The 15,068-nt window shown below is 44.1% G+C and overlaps 1 protein-coding gene across 1 annotated transcript in view; it reads right to left on the bottom strand.

The window, feature by feature from the left end:
• Positions 1–13,493, bottom strand: part of LOC117731205 (chemokine-like protein TAFA-1) — a 94,732-nt gene extending 81,239 nt beyond the window's left edge. Inside the window, exons 1-2 of the mRNA XM_034533396.1 lie at positions 13,397–13,493; positions 10,842–10,978 (exon numbers count right to left, since the gene is read on the bottom strand). Coding sequence (XP_034389287.1) covers positions 10,842–10,965 — 124 coding nt within the window. The 5' untranslated portion in view covers positions 10,966–10,978; positions 13,397–13,493. The remainder of the gene's footprint in view (positions 1–10,841; positions 10,979–13,396) is intronic.
• Positions 13,494–15,068: the final 1,575 nt, after the last annotated feature.

Genomic DNA, 15,068 nt, shown 5'->3' with positions numbered 1-15,068 from the left:
ATTTCTCATTTACTGAAGAAAAAAGTGATGCTGTCTAACCTGCCTGCCCTCTCATGTGTATCATCCAAATCTGCAATAACATCACTACTAGCAACATGCCGCTGCACGGAGACCCGGTGTGGTGTGACTACCCTGACAGGAAGTGCACAGCTCCTCCATAATCCAACAATCTGTGAGAAGCGGCAACTCCTGTAAAGGCCATGTTTCATGTTAAAGTGATGCTGCGTCACGTATAGAGAATTAGTGTCACGCTAACAACATGTGAGCATATCCAACCTGCAATCGGACAGATGATACAGGTAGTGGAAGTGTGACCAAACGTGTCTCAGATAGTGAAGAACTAACACCATTGTCTGCGACTGAGTGAGACAAAGCCAAGCTTCTCTTTGTACCAGCTCACTGTCTGACACGAATGCTGTAAAATAATAAGATAAAAGAGAAATAAGAGGGTAAATCCAAACTAGAGAGAGGTGGTGCTCGTTCCACCGAATGTATCACAACACATTTATGTATATTATTCATGGTTAAATCAAAGGCTTTTGCTTTGATTGCACCTAAGAGAAGGGGTGGGGGGGGTGAACCTTGTCGAGATTTGAGCACTGTTCTCCTTGCACTCAGCGAAACAGGGGAAGAGGTGGAACGTAATATGAAAAGCTAATATACAGTAAGTGAGCCAGAGGTACTTCTTCTCTCTTCAGCGGAACATCACACCCTTACTGTGCTTCTTTGCATCTGCTCTGAGCAAAACTAAAGCCCTTGATCCTGACAAGAGCGGAGCACATTGGCTCAGCTGTGAGCAAACATTTTCATTATATGCTTACACCAAGTCACACACACACACACACACACACTCACACACACACTCACAGGTACATAGGCCGTCAATGGGAACAAGAAAAGTAACACATAGCAGCATTTAGCTTGTCTGGGGAACTCAATTTACAGCATGAAATAGACCTGGAGATTAACCATGCACGTCCTCTACATTGATTTGTCCGCTTTAATATTTGCTGTGGTGTGTGTTTTGAGCCAAATGTTGGGAACAGACATGCTATTGCAGCTCCCCATGCTTTCCGCTTTGTGGATGCAGATGTGGAAATATGTTTTGCAGCCTAACTTAGCGATATATGGGATATCCTACAAATGTAAAATATCAGCGGTACGATTATAAAAACTGCTGTTCTTTTGTTGGCATTCCATGAAGGGGCTTAAGCTCAAAGGCCTTGATGCGGATTCAAAAATATATTATAACAAAAGATGAGGTGAGGGATCCGGTTCGGCATCAGTACAGTTCCCGCACTCTTTATTTAGCATGCATGTGCGCCTTGCAGATTATGCCTTGGAGAGGGCATGAATCCACGAGGAAGAGGAAAAGATGTTATGATCAAAGACGGCATGTGGAAAGGTATTCAGTCCATCAGCTCACTACCAATCACACTCCTATTTTGTACACACGTATGCCATCCTCATACTTTGTCTGATTCCTTCAGGGGAAAGGTTGAACAAGTTCCTCAGAGTCGGCACTAATCCTCATTTAAATTCTTTTGGAAATGTAGAGAGAGCAGGTCAAAAGGTCTTTTTGTTGGAAAAGCTCGGTAGCACACACCCCCTGAACCTCTGGGACGTGAGACGAGGAAGAGAAAACCCGACATAGCTTGCCTGGCTGCCTGAGGTTCTGAATAATATTTCCTTGCAAACACACACTGCCAACTTTGCTCAGTTTCCCAAGATAATAAATACGTTTAATAAAGTTAAACGTGTCTTTTTTTTTTGTGGCAAGTCCACAGAGGCGAAAGGAGGAGTTTTGGGAGTAAAAGAATAGGAGTGAGAAAAAGACTAAATACTTGAGGCAGATGAGATGCGGAGCTAATAGGCAGACGTGGTCATCCAGACACAGAGCATGAAAGCTGCGTGTGTGTGCGCGTGTGTGTGTGTGTGTGTGTGTGTGTGTGTGTGTGTGAGTGAGAAAGAGAGAGCTCCTCTGGGTCATTAGGCTAAGCTACAGACAGACGACACATGCAAGTGCCACCTCATCCTTCATTCTCTCACCGTCCCGGGCAACGGGCGCCGAGTAGGAACGCATAAGGGCACCGAGCCATGTTCAGTGAACCTGACATAAGCTGAAGATACTGTGGCAAATGAAGATGCATTGCAAGGACACTGGCTTCTAATTGTCTCCGTACTTTTCCAGCAGTCTGTCACCATTCTACGCCGTGTACAGTGCAAGTGACTGGCACATTCAATACAAGCTGCACAATAGTGTGAAAAGCACAACATGGTGGCTCATGCAGATGAGAATAACATATCCTGTCCATTTATTCAGGTTTTTAGCCACGTCCGTCTCACGTATAGCAGTGATGAGCAGTTAACTGTGACATCTCAACCTGAGTTCCATTATTAGAGCGCCTGCTGTCAGATAATGCTGTGATATGACAATACGGCGCTGCCTTGGCACAGCAGCCGCATAGATTCATCCAGACACATCAGACAAGACAAATAGACCTCAGCTAATGCTGACAGAGCACTCCCGGTTGGAAAATGTAGACAGACTTTCAATCATTCGTTTGACAAGTGGGACATATTCAAGCAAGAGGATTTCTGTTTCCATAATTTCAAAACCCCATAATCCATTTTTGTCCCCTGTCAGGGCTGGAATGAATGATTCACTGGACCAAACTGAGAAGGCAAGTCACCTTGGCAACAAATTGAAAATATGCAGCTCAAATATAATGTTATTATGCACGTGAAAACTATTCTGAAACACAGAAGGTGCAAATATGGAGTGGTTCTCCCACATTTTGGGAGAGTGTGGAAGCAAGGTGTGTGGAAGTTAAGAGGGTTAACATGATGGTGGAAAATAAAAGACATGAACCTAAAACCTGCACGAAGAGATTTGGCAGAAAACGGGCCGTCAACACAATACTGACATAATAACATGACCATATTATAAGTTGATATGGGAAAATTGTTGCGAATTACATCCAGCAGACATGGAGCAATATTTGTCTTCATCTGTTCACCTGATAAACTTCCAAAGTTGGGTCATAATTTGAGAAATGTCAGTTTGTCGCTGAGTAAACCCCATTCACATACAAGCAGTCACGAGATCCATTATTCATATTAAACTATGTATTTCAGCAGCTGTAAAGACGAGATATAAATATTTCAGAGGCTAAAATGTCATTGAAAAAGGATTTGATCAGATTGATGGAGCTCAAATTAAGAATCAATAATGTTCCTGTGTCTGTGTCAACACTTCAGAAGTCGTAGTGAAAAACATGCCACGGAAATATGGCGGGTCAGGTCAACAAGCCAGTTTGTTCATATTTCCTCAATTGTAACTAAAATACGCACACAGAAAAAACTATGATGAAAGTAATCTATTTTATGTATAACATATTTATGGAAGTGTTCTTGATTAAAGAAAAGAGAGCAACGCAGCAACGTGAAGGGATTTAGAAAGTAAATTAGTAGTATGGTTAAGACCATATCTAATTTGTCTGCCACTGGGTTGAAGCAAAGGGAGTCCTCTGCAAACAAAACACTCAATGAGTAACAGTTGTCCCCTGCAGTGGTTCTAAATGATGCCACAAAGTAGCTCTGCTGCATCTCAATTACCTGGCAGTGTGTCTCTTTGCTCCATTAACATGAGCAAGCCATTCCACTTAAGTGAGACGCTGCTAGAGGGGCCGAGAGGTGATCGAGAAGCTGCATAAGATATTGTATGAATAAAGATACGAAATAATGTACGATGTAGTAACTTTCCGCTGCTTTGGGAAGCAAGAGGGTGGAATGAATCAGATCGGGCTAAACAAAAGTACAAATGGAGGAGTAATTAAAAACCAATGGACGACGTGTGACACACAGACGTGTATCTCAAGGTACTGCTCGACAGATGGCAATATTTTCATATTCTTCCTTTTATTTTTTAAATATTTCTGGGAATGAGCCACCTGTGATAAATAGCCACCGTGGACTCGACAATTATCTCACATCAGAGAAAAATAGGATCTATCTGCTCCAATCAAGGCCGCTGAGTAAATACTCATGATATGTACATGAGCACATGAATCAGGTTATTCTAGTAATTCTAGTCATTTTAATAATTTGGTTATTGATTTCTGCATTCTATTTGCACAGGCTCTCTGATGTTTTAGTTACATTTATGTCAATAGAAGATAAATTATTTAGTTAGAATTTTGTGGAGTAGTTGATTTCAGTCCAACATGGCAGAGGAGTAGATGCTGCTTTCCACTAATGATGCAATGAAACAATCAATTAGCTTGAACTTCTTATCATTGTAAGTGCTTTGGCCTTGAGCGTATCATTTTGGCCAGTGACTTCTTGTTTTTGTAGAGTCAGAAGTGCGGCCATATTTCAATGAGTGGGTAGGGCTGGAGCTGGTCCAGGTACTGTTTGCATAGCACCCACCACACCCACCTGTCACTCAAAGCAGCTGTACGCTTAATTATGCATCATTTTAAGCCTTGATATAATTTAGCATGTGAGTTGTAATAATATTCACAAAGGGGGGAATTAACTATAGGGACAAAAATCATGTCTTATGTCAGGCTTTGAAGTTGGCCATTTGAAGAACTGTTTTTGGCACTTCCAGGTAGGCTTAATTTTTCAGGCCGCTTGCCTTATTCACGGTTTACTAAACCCCACCTCCAATCACAGCTTAGCAGCCATCACAAGGCTTGTCGAGACTCTAATAAGAGCCACACTTTGGACAGTGAGAAGAGCAAATTTAAAAGGAATCAATTCAATTGTGTTTGCGAGCTCTGACGTAAGCCGCAAATGTTAGCATACCTGGCTTACTAGCTATGTAATAACCAAGCATTTTTTTCCAAAGGCAAGGGGCGTATCTAGGGTTAGAGGTAATGTCAGAAACTAAATCATATTTATAACACCTTAACAGGGTTCTTGGGTTAAAACAATTCATCTGGACCTCTAGGAGAGAGTTTTCAAGCAACTCTCTAGCATTAGCTCACTAGCAACATCGAATTCTCGAGCGACAGTTCAGCCGACGAAATTCAACATAGTTAGTTAGTTAACCTGCTTTTTTTAAATTTCTGTTTGAAATAAAGAACACATAGTTTCAAAAGTGACCAAGCGTTTTGAGTGATTCATCTACTGTTATCATCGTAAACTGCTTATGTGCTGAGAGAGAACGGAATGCTTGACAGGCTTAGCAGGCTTAGCGAACAGTCAATTAAATGGCAAGATACTGAGCAAGTGGGGAATCAGGAAAGAATATATAACTTCTGTTCTCCTTTCCCAGTTTAAGACGCGTCAATGGAGCTCACCTCAAAGTGAATATCTGATTATGTGTGGAGGAAAAAGTCAAGAAACGGTACGCAGGCTAAAGAAAGTGCCATTTCAACCTCCACTGCTACCTCCCCTCTCACCGTCCATAAAACGCAATGTAATAGGATTCCTAAGCTTTTCCAGTGACTGCTTCCACTATCACACAGACATTTAAGTGCACTAATCCATGACAAATTGTCTCATCTGATCCATGACAAATCGTCTGAGGGGCCGATAGAGAGGAGGAGATGGAAGGAGGGAGCGTTTGAGGAGAGGGGGCCAGACGATGGAGGGCTGGGGGGGATTGGGGGCTGGAGAGGCCAGGCACGGAGAAAGAGCTGTTCGGCACCTTGAATGATCAGGCAGTTATTGCCTAGTTTTTAGAAAGGTTGCTTTCATTAACTCGAAGGGCATGCATGCTGTGTGATAGAAAGTGAGATCACACAGCTCTCTACCTAAGCCCACAGTTTTCAAAGCAATTATAATCCCACGTGGATATAGATTATAGGATTGTACTTCCTTTGCTTGCAGGATTTGCAGATGCCCATGTTAAAGAAATTAATGTTTCTAATTAAATCTGTCGTATAGCATTTTCTATTTCAATCACACAGTACTTTAATATGGCTCTTAAAGAGATGTTTTACATTAAGTGAATATTTAGTCAGACAAAATACTGCAACCACATAAAAGGCTATTCCACAATCGTGGACATTAATGACTCGGATGTGTTCAAAAGAACTGATTAAGGCGTCATTCATTCAAGTGACTATAATTTAATTGAATTTTCTTTCACCATCAATTCTCACAGTAATTAGTCCCCGCAGTTTAATGGGGGTGTAAATAAAGCTGATTTAATGGCAAAACGCAGAAATCCCATAGCTGTTCCTCAGCGCAGTATGGATGGATGTGCCGTTCACTAAAGCTCTTACACCTCCACAGAACAGGCGAAGCAGCGAGATTAGCACTCTGAAGATGATTGCGTAAAAAGACGCGCACGTTCACTTTTGCCTTTCAGCCCGCTAACAGTGAGCTATTTGTAACGAGGAGTCTGGGAACTGTATCGAAATGAGTTCCGAGTTGAAAACGGCGTGTGCATTCAGTTTGTGAGCCCGGGAAACTAATTTCTTCACATTCCCAAACACTGCCAGCAAATATCACCAATCTTCTGAAGCAGCCACCCGTTCGGTAATGGAACGAAAGGGAAAGAAATCAATTCATGCCGCGTGTACGTATGGCAACCAGACTTCTACCCCATCCTCATTCACCGAGAGACAGCCATCCTAAATCAAGCTTACGGTTTATTTCAACCGCCTGCAGTGAATAAACTTGATCTTAAATACACACATCAAGCTGAAGTTGAGGACTACAGCATTTTCGACAGGTTGTTTTCTCCTCACCGATGAGCTCTTGTTTCACCATATGATGCATCGTGACTAATCAATTACAGTACTAACTTTCTTCCACCTCAAAGGGTACATTTTTCTTTTTACACCGAGGGAGCATTATGGCACATTAAAATGCCTTCCAATCATCTTTAATTGTATTAAACAAGTCATCTCAAATCAATAGCTGCATTCGTTCCTCGCCTTTTCCATGACAAAAACAACAACATGGCATCGCCATTCACACATGGGTCATTTAATTTCTTTGATTATTTAATTGTGCTATTTTTTATTTTATTTCATGAACAGCGATTAGGGGATTTAATACTATGTTATATACAGTGCTGTGATTATAGTACACGTGTACACTGTCATGGCTGCCCCCCCCAAAAAAAGGTTGAACAAAACGTCAGCAAAAAACTGCTGTCAAAGTGTAACAGGCAATGCGAGTGAGTTTTACAGCTGCACCTGGAACAGGTAGCATGTTGTTCTATTCGATCTGAGACTCTCTTAAACTGTCCTGTCAGAGTCATCATGAAACAAAGCAGCAGCTGAAGTGTTGTTCTTCTCAGACTGTCCCTCCGGGTATTGATGAATTATGAACATGGCTACTGTATGTAGCTGAACAAGGGTAGAAAAATACAGTATACCAGCTGAGCGTGACAAAAATGTACTACACTGAGTGGACAACACATTAGGGAGCGCGTTCAACTTCAACAGCAAATCTACAGTAACTTCAGCAATGCAGTGACAATGTAAATCGGTTACACTTCCACTGACTTGTGATGGAGTCCAATACAATGTGCTGTCAACAGTGGCCTGGTTTGTGCAGCAGCAGTCTTGGCAGTGAGCACTTCAGGTGGAGAGAGTGCCGAACGGGGCTTGTGTGTGTGTGTGTGTGTGTGTGTGTGTGTGTGTGTGTGTGTGTGTGTGTGTGTGTGTGTGTGTGTGTGTCGTGTCACATTCAGCTCATCTGTCAGTGTAGTGGATTATTTCTTGAGAGACCAGAATTGGCTGCCTAGAATCAGGCCGCCATCAATCTTCAGCGGCACCAGCAGGACGCAGGGCAGGCTGTGTGAAGCAGAGGCTCATGGGAAGGAGAGCGGCGGCGCCGCTTCCTGAGCAGGTGACAAAGCAGTCAGGCAACTCGTTACTCAATCTCCGCCTCGGCGCTGACTATGCCGATTTGTCACGGAAACGTTTGCGAGGAAAAATAAAATAAATGCGATCTTGAAACTTGATCTCAGCAATCACTTTTTTTTTTTCTTTTTTTTGCACCGCCAGCTCACTGTTGCAGAAAGCGGATTTAAGCAGAATTCTCAACAAAAAAAATAAAATGCTTCAACAGGCTGGAGAACCACATCTGTAACTAGCTCAACATGACCTTCACATCCTCATCAGATATCAGTACAGCCCCTTGTCTGTGTATCTCTGTCTGTGTGGGATGGTTTGTGAGTTGCAAAATATATCAACAAAAATGTTTTCTTACATAAATACCGACCCCTATTTCACTTCCAAACTTGGATTATGACTGTTAAGAAGACAATGCAGTTTCACCTATCTTGTCATCAAGCAGTAAAAAGATAAAGAATCAATAATCTTAGCAAATGTAAGGCATGTATGAGTCTAAAATGAAACGCTATTCCTATTAATCTGTTTATCTACGCAGACATTTTGAATCTTTTATTTCTCATGCTTCATTAACAAAACCATTTTACAACTTAATTTTCTGTACGGCAGAGTGTACATCACACATCTTTTCATCATCCTCTTGAAACACAGAAACATGATTTCATTACGAAAAAGAACTCGAAAGCTTTTCTTTTTTTCTTATTTTTCGCTACGTCCTACATAGCCATATCTATTTATATCTGAGGGTGCTGCCCTCAATGAAACCAGAGAGCTCCTCAAATTATAAAATCAATTCTAATTCAAATATTAATCATAGCATCATAGCATTTCAATTCTGGGAGAGCAGTTCTGGTTAGATCGGTTAACGCCACTCCACGGCTGAGTAAGATTGATGTCAGCTTAATCCTCTTAAAAAAACATGATATACTTTAAATGTTACAGTTACTGAGCAGCAGAGAGAGAGAGGGGGGGGTGAAACAGACTGTTCTCTCCTAGCTCCCAGTTGTGATAGACCATTATCCCTGTGAAGCTTGCTGATTAGGACAGTAAAATATGTTAACATATCCTCAGATGTTGATTGCCAGCACCAATTATGGCTGTCATCCATCACAGTTTGTTTAATTTTAAAAGTTTTCTGGAGAGTATCCTCGTGTTGGAATAACACTTTAACAGACCATCTGTCTTACGTGCCCTTTCACACTGAAAGCGGCAAACGCTGCCTCTGCGCTCGGGAAACCATTATTTCCATAATTTCCAATGGCTTTGCTTGGCGCCGCGACGGCTTTTCGTTGCGCCAAGCAAAGCGTGGGCCCAAAGTTCAATCTGATTGGTGCAGCAATCCAAAAAGCGGCCTCGCGCTCGCCGCCGGGTTCAGGGGGGCCTGTGTGAAGGGCTCGAATGCTGGTATACTTGATTACATCTCTCTTTTGATTACATCTCGGGGGACGTTATTGTTGTCTAACATCAGAAAGGAAATCTGAGACTTTAAATGATCAAATCAACAGAGTGTGCGTTTATCAACCCGGCATGCATCCTCTCAGGCACGATGCGTCCTGACCACAGCTCCAGTATCCCCAGAGGGCCCATGAAAACGACACACTGCAACCGCCTCGGTGAGAAAAGGGTGTGTAAATGTGTGAGCGTGTGCATGACTGCTGTGAGTCGTAAGTGTGTGAGTTGATTTGTCTGACAGGACACCTTCCAGAGAACCCTCAGCCATAACTATTCTTTTGCCTGGATGACTCTTCTAGATCCGCGTCGAGGGTGGCGGGTCTTATTTTTTCTCTCTTTCCCTTTGGGAAGTCTGCATTATTCAAAAGACACTTACTGAGCCTTGCACTTCCTTGTACATCTTTGGCACCGAGCTCGACTTGCCAACCAGTCAAAAAGGGAGGTGAAAAAAAAAAAAACGAAAAACTGGAAGCCAGCCTTTAAAAATTCATCGGAGGCTGTCTGTCGCTCATCCCTCACCCTCTTGTTCCAATTAAGGGGACCGGGATACTTTGAGAACTTTCTATCTATCATAGCTGGGATTTTACTGTGTCAGCTGTTCCAAAGCAAAAGTAAGCCAATTCTCCGACATGCTGCTTAAAGTCACAAATGTTCATCACTGGCATGGTGAATTCAATGGTGGACTTTGTTTTTCCTTCTTCTTTTTCTTGGCACACACACAAAGGGGGATGCACGCAGAAGATAGCATCAATGTTTAACCGCCGCTCGGCTTCTGGAGAGAGAGAGCCCCACTCTGAACGACGGTTCAGCTTGGGAGTCACACTCATTGTTAGAAGCTTAAAGAAAGCCTATGCTCTTGCTCGAAGAAAACCTTTGACTTCCCCTCGTAACACTCCAACATACATCATAAGCAATACTGGTAAGCTTTTCCATAATCAGAGAATTTGATCCGCCTTGGCGTCTACTGTCCCCTTTTGCCCCTACGGTGCAGAAGGCGTCGGGCTTAATTGCCAAACGTTCCTAGTGCAAAAAATAGGGAAACATAATTGTCATTTCCATCTAAGCCACAGTGATCAAAGCTCCCTTGGCCACAGCACTGTAATAGGGATTTTTGCTCCTAGTTTGCCCTGCTCGTAACAGTCTGCCAGCAAGTCTCAGGGTGTAGTAGCGGAGAATTCTTTGCTGCAAACACAAATCGTCTCCCTATACCGAGCATGCCTGACGATGCTCTTTGTCTTAGAGGGTTTCCATGTTTAAATGAAAACAGAAATGTGCAGCTCAGCCGCACAAGCAAAGTCCGACAGTCTACATATGTCTTCCTTACAAAGCACTAATGTGTACGAGTTGATTGATAAGAGTATGACTGAATATACCTATGCAACATACAATTAGAAGCACAATGAACAATGATGATGCTGTACAGTACGCTGGCAAATCATTCTGACATTGCTGTTGCACTAAATAGCCAGAGCGGAGAGCCCGCTGTCCCAATCGAGAGGGCAACGTCTCGCTCTGTGGCGCTGTGCTGTGCTGCGAAGCCCAAATCCGACAAAGAGGGGCACGTACCCAGGGTGAGAATGTCGGTGCGACCGGGCCGGGCCACGTGGTGCTGCTGGATGGTCTGGTAGAGTGTGGCCTGGCACAGCAGCAGGAAGCCGAGGCTAATCCACATGGCCAACAACCAGGACATGGTAAGGCCGAGTCTGCAGGACGACAACACAGCGGGAGAGAAACAACGGGGAAACACGGTATTACATGCGTGTCGCCATACAATACATATTTACAACGCGCATTGTGTTTACTTTCATGTGCCAAACAACAGAAACAATGTATTATATGTGAGTATATATATATGAGTTTGGACTCATGGTTTAATGCACTTATTGTAAGTCGCTTTGGATAAAAGCGTCAGCTAAATGACATGTAATGTAATTATGCTGATGAATCTTCTGATATAACTTGGACATGTTTAATCTATACTGGTAAGTTTTATTTAAAGGTGTGTGCAGAGGTGGGTTTTTTTTACAATAACAATAGCAATGAAAATATAAAGAGAAGACTTCAATAAAAAATAATATTAGAAAAAAACCTGCAGACAAAAAGTAAAAGGTAATCTCATTAATATATGTCAGCGTAACCAGACACAAATAAAGAATGAAATGCAGAACAAGGAAAAGAGCTTTTGTCAGACTGTAATGATTATATAATGATGTATGTCACCCCTTTAACATTACAGTTCCATTAATAGCAGCAACAACAACAACAACATCAGTAACATTAAATCCTTAAATATCCTTAAGGTTTATAGTAGACTACATGTCCAAGCAAAAACAGCCCTTATGTAGATTTGTTCAGCTAATGGCTGGTGAGGGCCAGCATATGGAGACACGCCTTAGCCCTCATTGAATAACGAGGCTCTCCTCCTTTCCAGGTGTTACCATAGCGCTCGTCTTCATATAAGACCCCGCAGTGGGGAATTTAAAATCATCAGCCCACTTCTTCTCAACCAAAATGTGGCTCGGTGTGTTGAGTAATCCCTGGACTGAACAAACTGTCAGTTTTGAGAAGAATATATTCCACCCAAGTCACCCGCTGCATCACTGCGATATCACATTAGTCATGTTTCATCGAGGTGGCGACTTTATGAGTGAATCAGATGCTCTAATGTGACAGTGGGAATCTTACACTCTCTTTAATGCTTGATTCTGCCATATCTCAATACACGGGAGAATATAAAGCAGACTCTGAGCCCGGGGGAGTCTCTTCAATATGAACTTCAAAACCATGGAAATTTCACATTTCAATAAGGAGTCTGTATAAGACAGACGTGTTTCAAATGTCTGAAGAATGAAAGCAGGCCTGATCACTACGTTTGTTTCCAGAAAGCACCAAAGCCTACACGCTTCCTTGCTTCGCTCCAAATAAACCACTTTGTGTTTGGATGTGCGTCTGAGATTAAAGCCATTAGGCTACTAAAATGCTCTGTGCCCTCAGTGACATTGAGACTGCTTAATATTCACTGAAAATTAAGCATATCATTATGAACAGCACATTGTAAATCCCCCACCCCTGCACTCAATCCACCATAATCCGCGGTTTTGTGGAAATGTAAAGTCCTCCCGTGGGTATGTTTTCCTCTTCTTTTTTCTTTCTTTTTTCTTCTTTTTTTTTAACTACACAGTATTTCTGATCGACGAGCTGGCTTTCATATTCATAAGCATCGTTGCGCCTCATGGTCAGCTGCATATTGCAAAGAGACTCTGAGCCCCCCCCCACCCCACCCCACCCCCCGGTTATCGGGATGGCAAGACGCAGGGCAGACTTTAAATAACAACCAAGCGGCATGTGCATCGTTTTAAGGCAACTTCATAGGAACAGAAAGCAGCTGTGGATGAAAAATAAATAAATAAAAAGAAACAAACTCTCCTGGTTTCTGTAGAGCACGACCCCCCCCCCCCCCCCCCCCCCCCCCCCCCCCCCCCCCCCCCCCCCCCCCCCCCCCCCCCCCCCCCCCCCCCCCCCCCCCCCCCCCCCCCAAATAAAACAACTGAGAGGACAGCTCCTCTATATGTACACGGTACATCCAGCGTTCGAGGAGTATAAACAGCAGACGCACACCTGCAGGCGCAGACCCACCGATGCACCTGCGTGCAGCATTGATTTAATCAAATTAAACCTGTTTTCTGTCTTGCAGCTCACACGTTCCGCACAACGCATCCTGTCTGTTCGTCACGCAGCAGGAAGCGAGACCTCTCGGGATGATCGAGGTGTCACAACATTACTCCAGGTTGCCATCTCATAACTGAACTTTTTGCTTCCTATCAAATGCAGTGCACCTATAGCAGGTCTTTTAGCATGTTGCCAGTATTTCCACGGTGTTAAAATACATGTACACCTTATGAAACTGTCCAACGCATCATTGTTTAATGATACACAAGCTGTTTGTCCTACTTCTCCACATGCCTCCCGTCTCCCAGTCAAGTCGTGTCATCCTCGCTCCTCTCAGACACATTTCTCTGCATCCCTAAGATAGTTTTCCTGGTCAAATCAGCACCCCAAACCCCACCCGTCCCGTCCCCCAAAATACCAGAGGTATTCCTGGAAAGTCCCACACAACTTACCTGAGCAGTGTAAAAGGAAAGGAGCTCAGTCAGAATCACTCCTCTGTCTTAAATCCATCCATATTTTGAAGGCAAGGGGTTCCCACCTGAAATTCCAGCACCAGAGAAGCGGAACAGCGCTCCAAAAAGGGCAAATATTCAGTTCCCCCTCGCCCCCCTCCCCCCCACCACCTTCCCCCCAAAACCTCCTCTCAGTATTCTCTCCTGTGGAACCCCGCTGCTCAGTTCCTTTTTTGAAATCCTTGGCAACACAGTCACCAGCAGCAAAAACACCCAGGGGTCTGTGTCACAAACTGCCCTGGATTTGAGGTGATGGGGAGGCTGATCATGTCACGGCTGTATCGGCCACAGGCGTGCAAAACAAAAACCTTCCTCCAGTCCTCTCCTCCCTTTCAGTCCGTGTTCTCTTCTGCGTCTGTGGAACTCCTTATTTAACCCCCTTTTTCACTTGTCAGCTCCTCCTCACGCGTGCAGCGGAAGGCTCCAGTGGAATGACTGCTCTGTCCGCTCTTGGCTGCGTCCCCCCATTGAGAAGCGGTGCTGATAGTGTGAGCCTCAGTCTCTCTCTCCAACGCACTAAGTAGAGAGTCTGTGTCGGGGAGGCAGAGCGAGCGTGTGAGTGAGCGTGTGTGTGTGTATGTGTGTGTGTGTGTGTGTATTACAATGTAGCCCAGCTGGAAAGAGAGAGAGAGGGGGAGAGAGAGGGAGAGCTGAGAGAGAGAGAGAGTCAGATCACATGTCTTAAAGCAAGACTGCCCACTTTTACATCAAGACTTCATCAGCAATTGAAGAAGGCTTTATTAACCCAGCCCTCTTTACATCCTATTCTGTAGCCACAACGTCCGGGAGACGTGCGAGTACAGCCTCCAGCTCACTTGTGAGTGTGCCTGAGCGTATCCATCTGCGCATGTACGTGTGCGGGTTGGAGAGAGTGTGCAGGGAGGGTGACTGAATGTGCCTCTTTTAGTCATCGGCAGCCAACACTTGACGGCTGAGAGTGAAATATGCTCCAAGCGCAGCACTTTTAATAGAAGGCAGAATAGCCTCATCAGAGCGCCACGATCACCATATTATCTTTTTGACGAGCTGGCTCGTCCTACCTGTGTGTGTGTGTGTGTGTGTGTGTGTGTGTGTGTGTGTGTGTGTGTGTGTGTGTGCGCGCGCGCGTGTGTGTGTGTGTGGGGGGGGGGGATGCGTTTTTTTTTTTTTGATGCGTTCCCATCACCGAAACAAAGTTGCATTGGCAGCGACAGCCCGATGGAGCATGTGAGCATCCATCCGTCACATGCTCGCAAACTGAACCCTGAGTGACATCCATTGTCTTTTGAGTGGGTGTATGTTTTTCACTGTGCTTGAGCCACGCAGGCAGGTGGAAGCGACCGATCTTTGTCTGTGTGGAGTACGTTTTCCTCCAACACATTAACTTCCGTGTGTGAGGGGCTCCCCCTTTAAGTCATTATATTGTTAACCAGAGATTTACAGTATATGCCAAATCCCACGCACCTGCCGTGGCTGACTCACTCACAGTCTGACATTTCACAGAAAATGAATCGTATGCTACTCACAACAATACACAGCTGAGGGGCTCAATAAGCTGGCAGACAGTGAGGACAGCGTTGGTGCTGTGGGGGAGTACGGACAGACGAACCTGATGAGGAATATACCTGTTCAA

Source organism: Cyclopterus lumpus, chromosome 5 (genome assembly GCF_009769545.1).
Source record: "Cyclopterus lumpus isolate fCycLum1 chromosome 5, fCycLum1.pri, whole genome shotgun sequence".
Lineage (NCBI taxonomy): Eukaryota > Metazoa > Chordata > Actinopteri > Perciformes > Cyclopteridae > Cyclopterus > Cyclopterus lumpus.
This window is presented reverse-complemented; position numbering and strand designations above follow the sequence as displayed.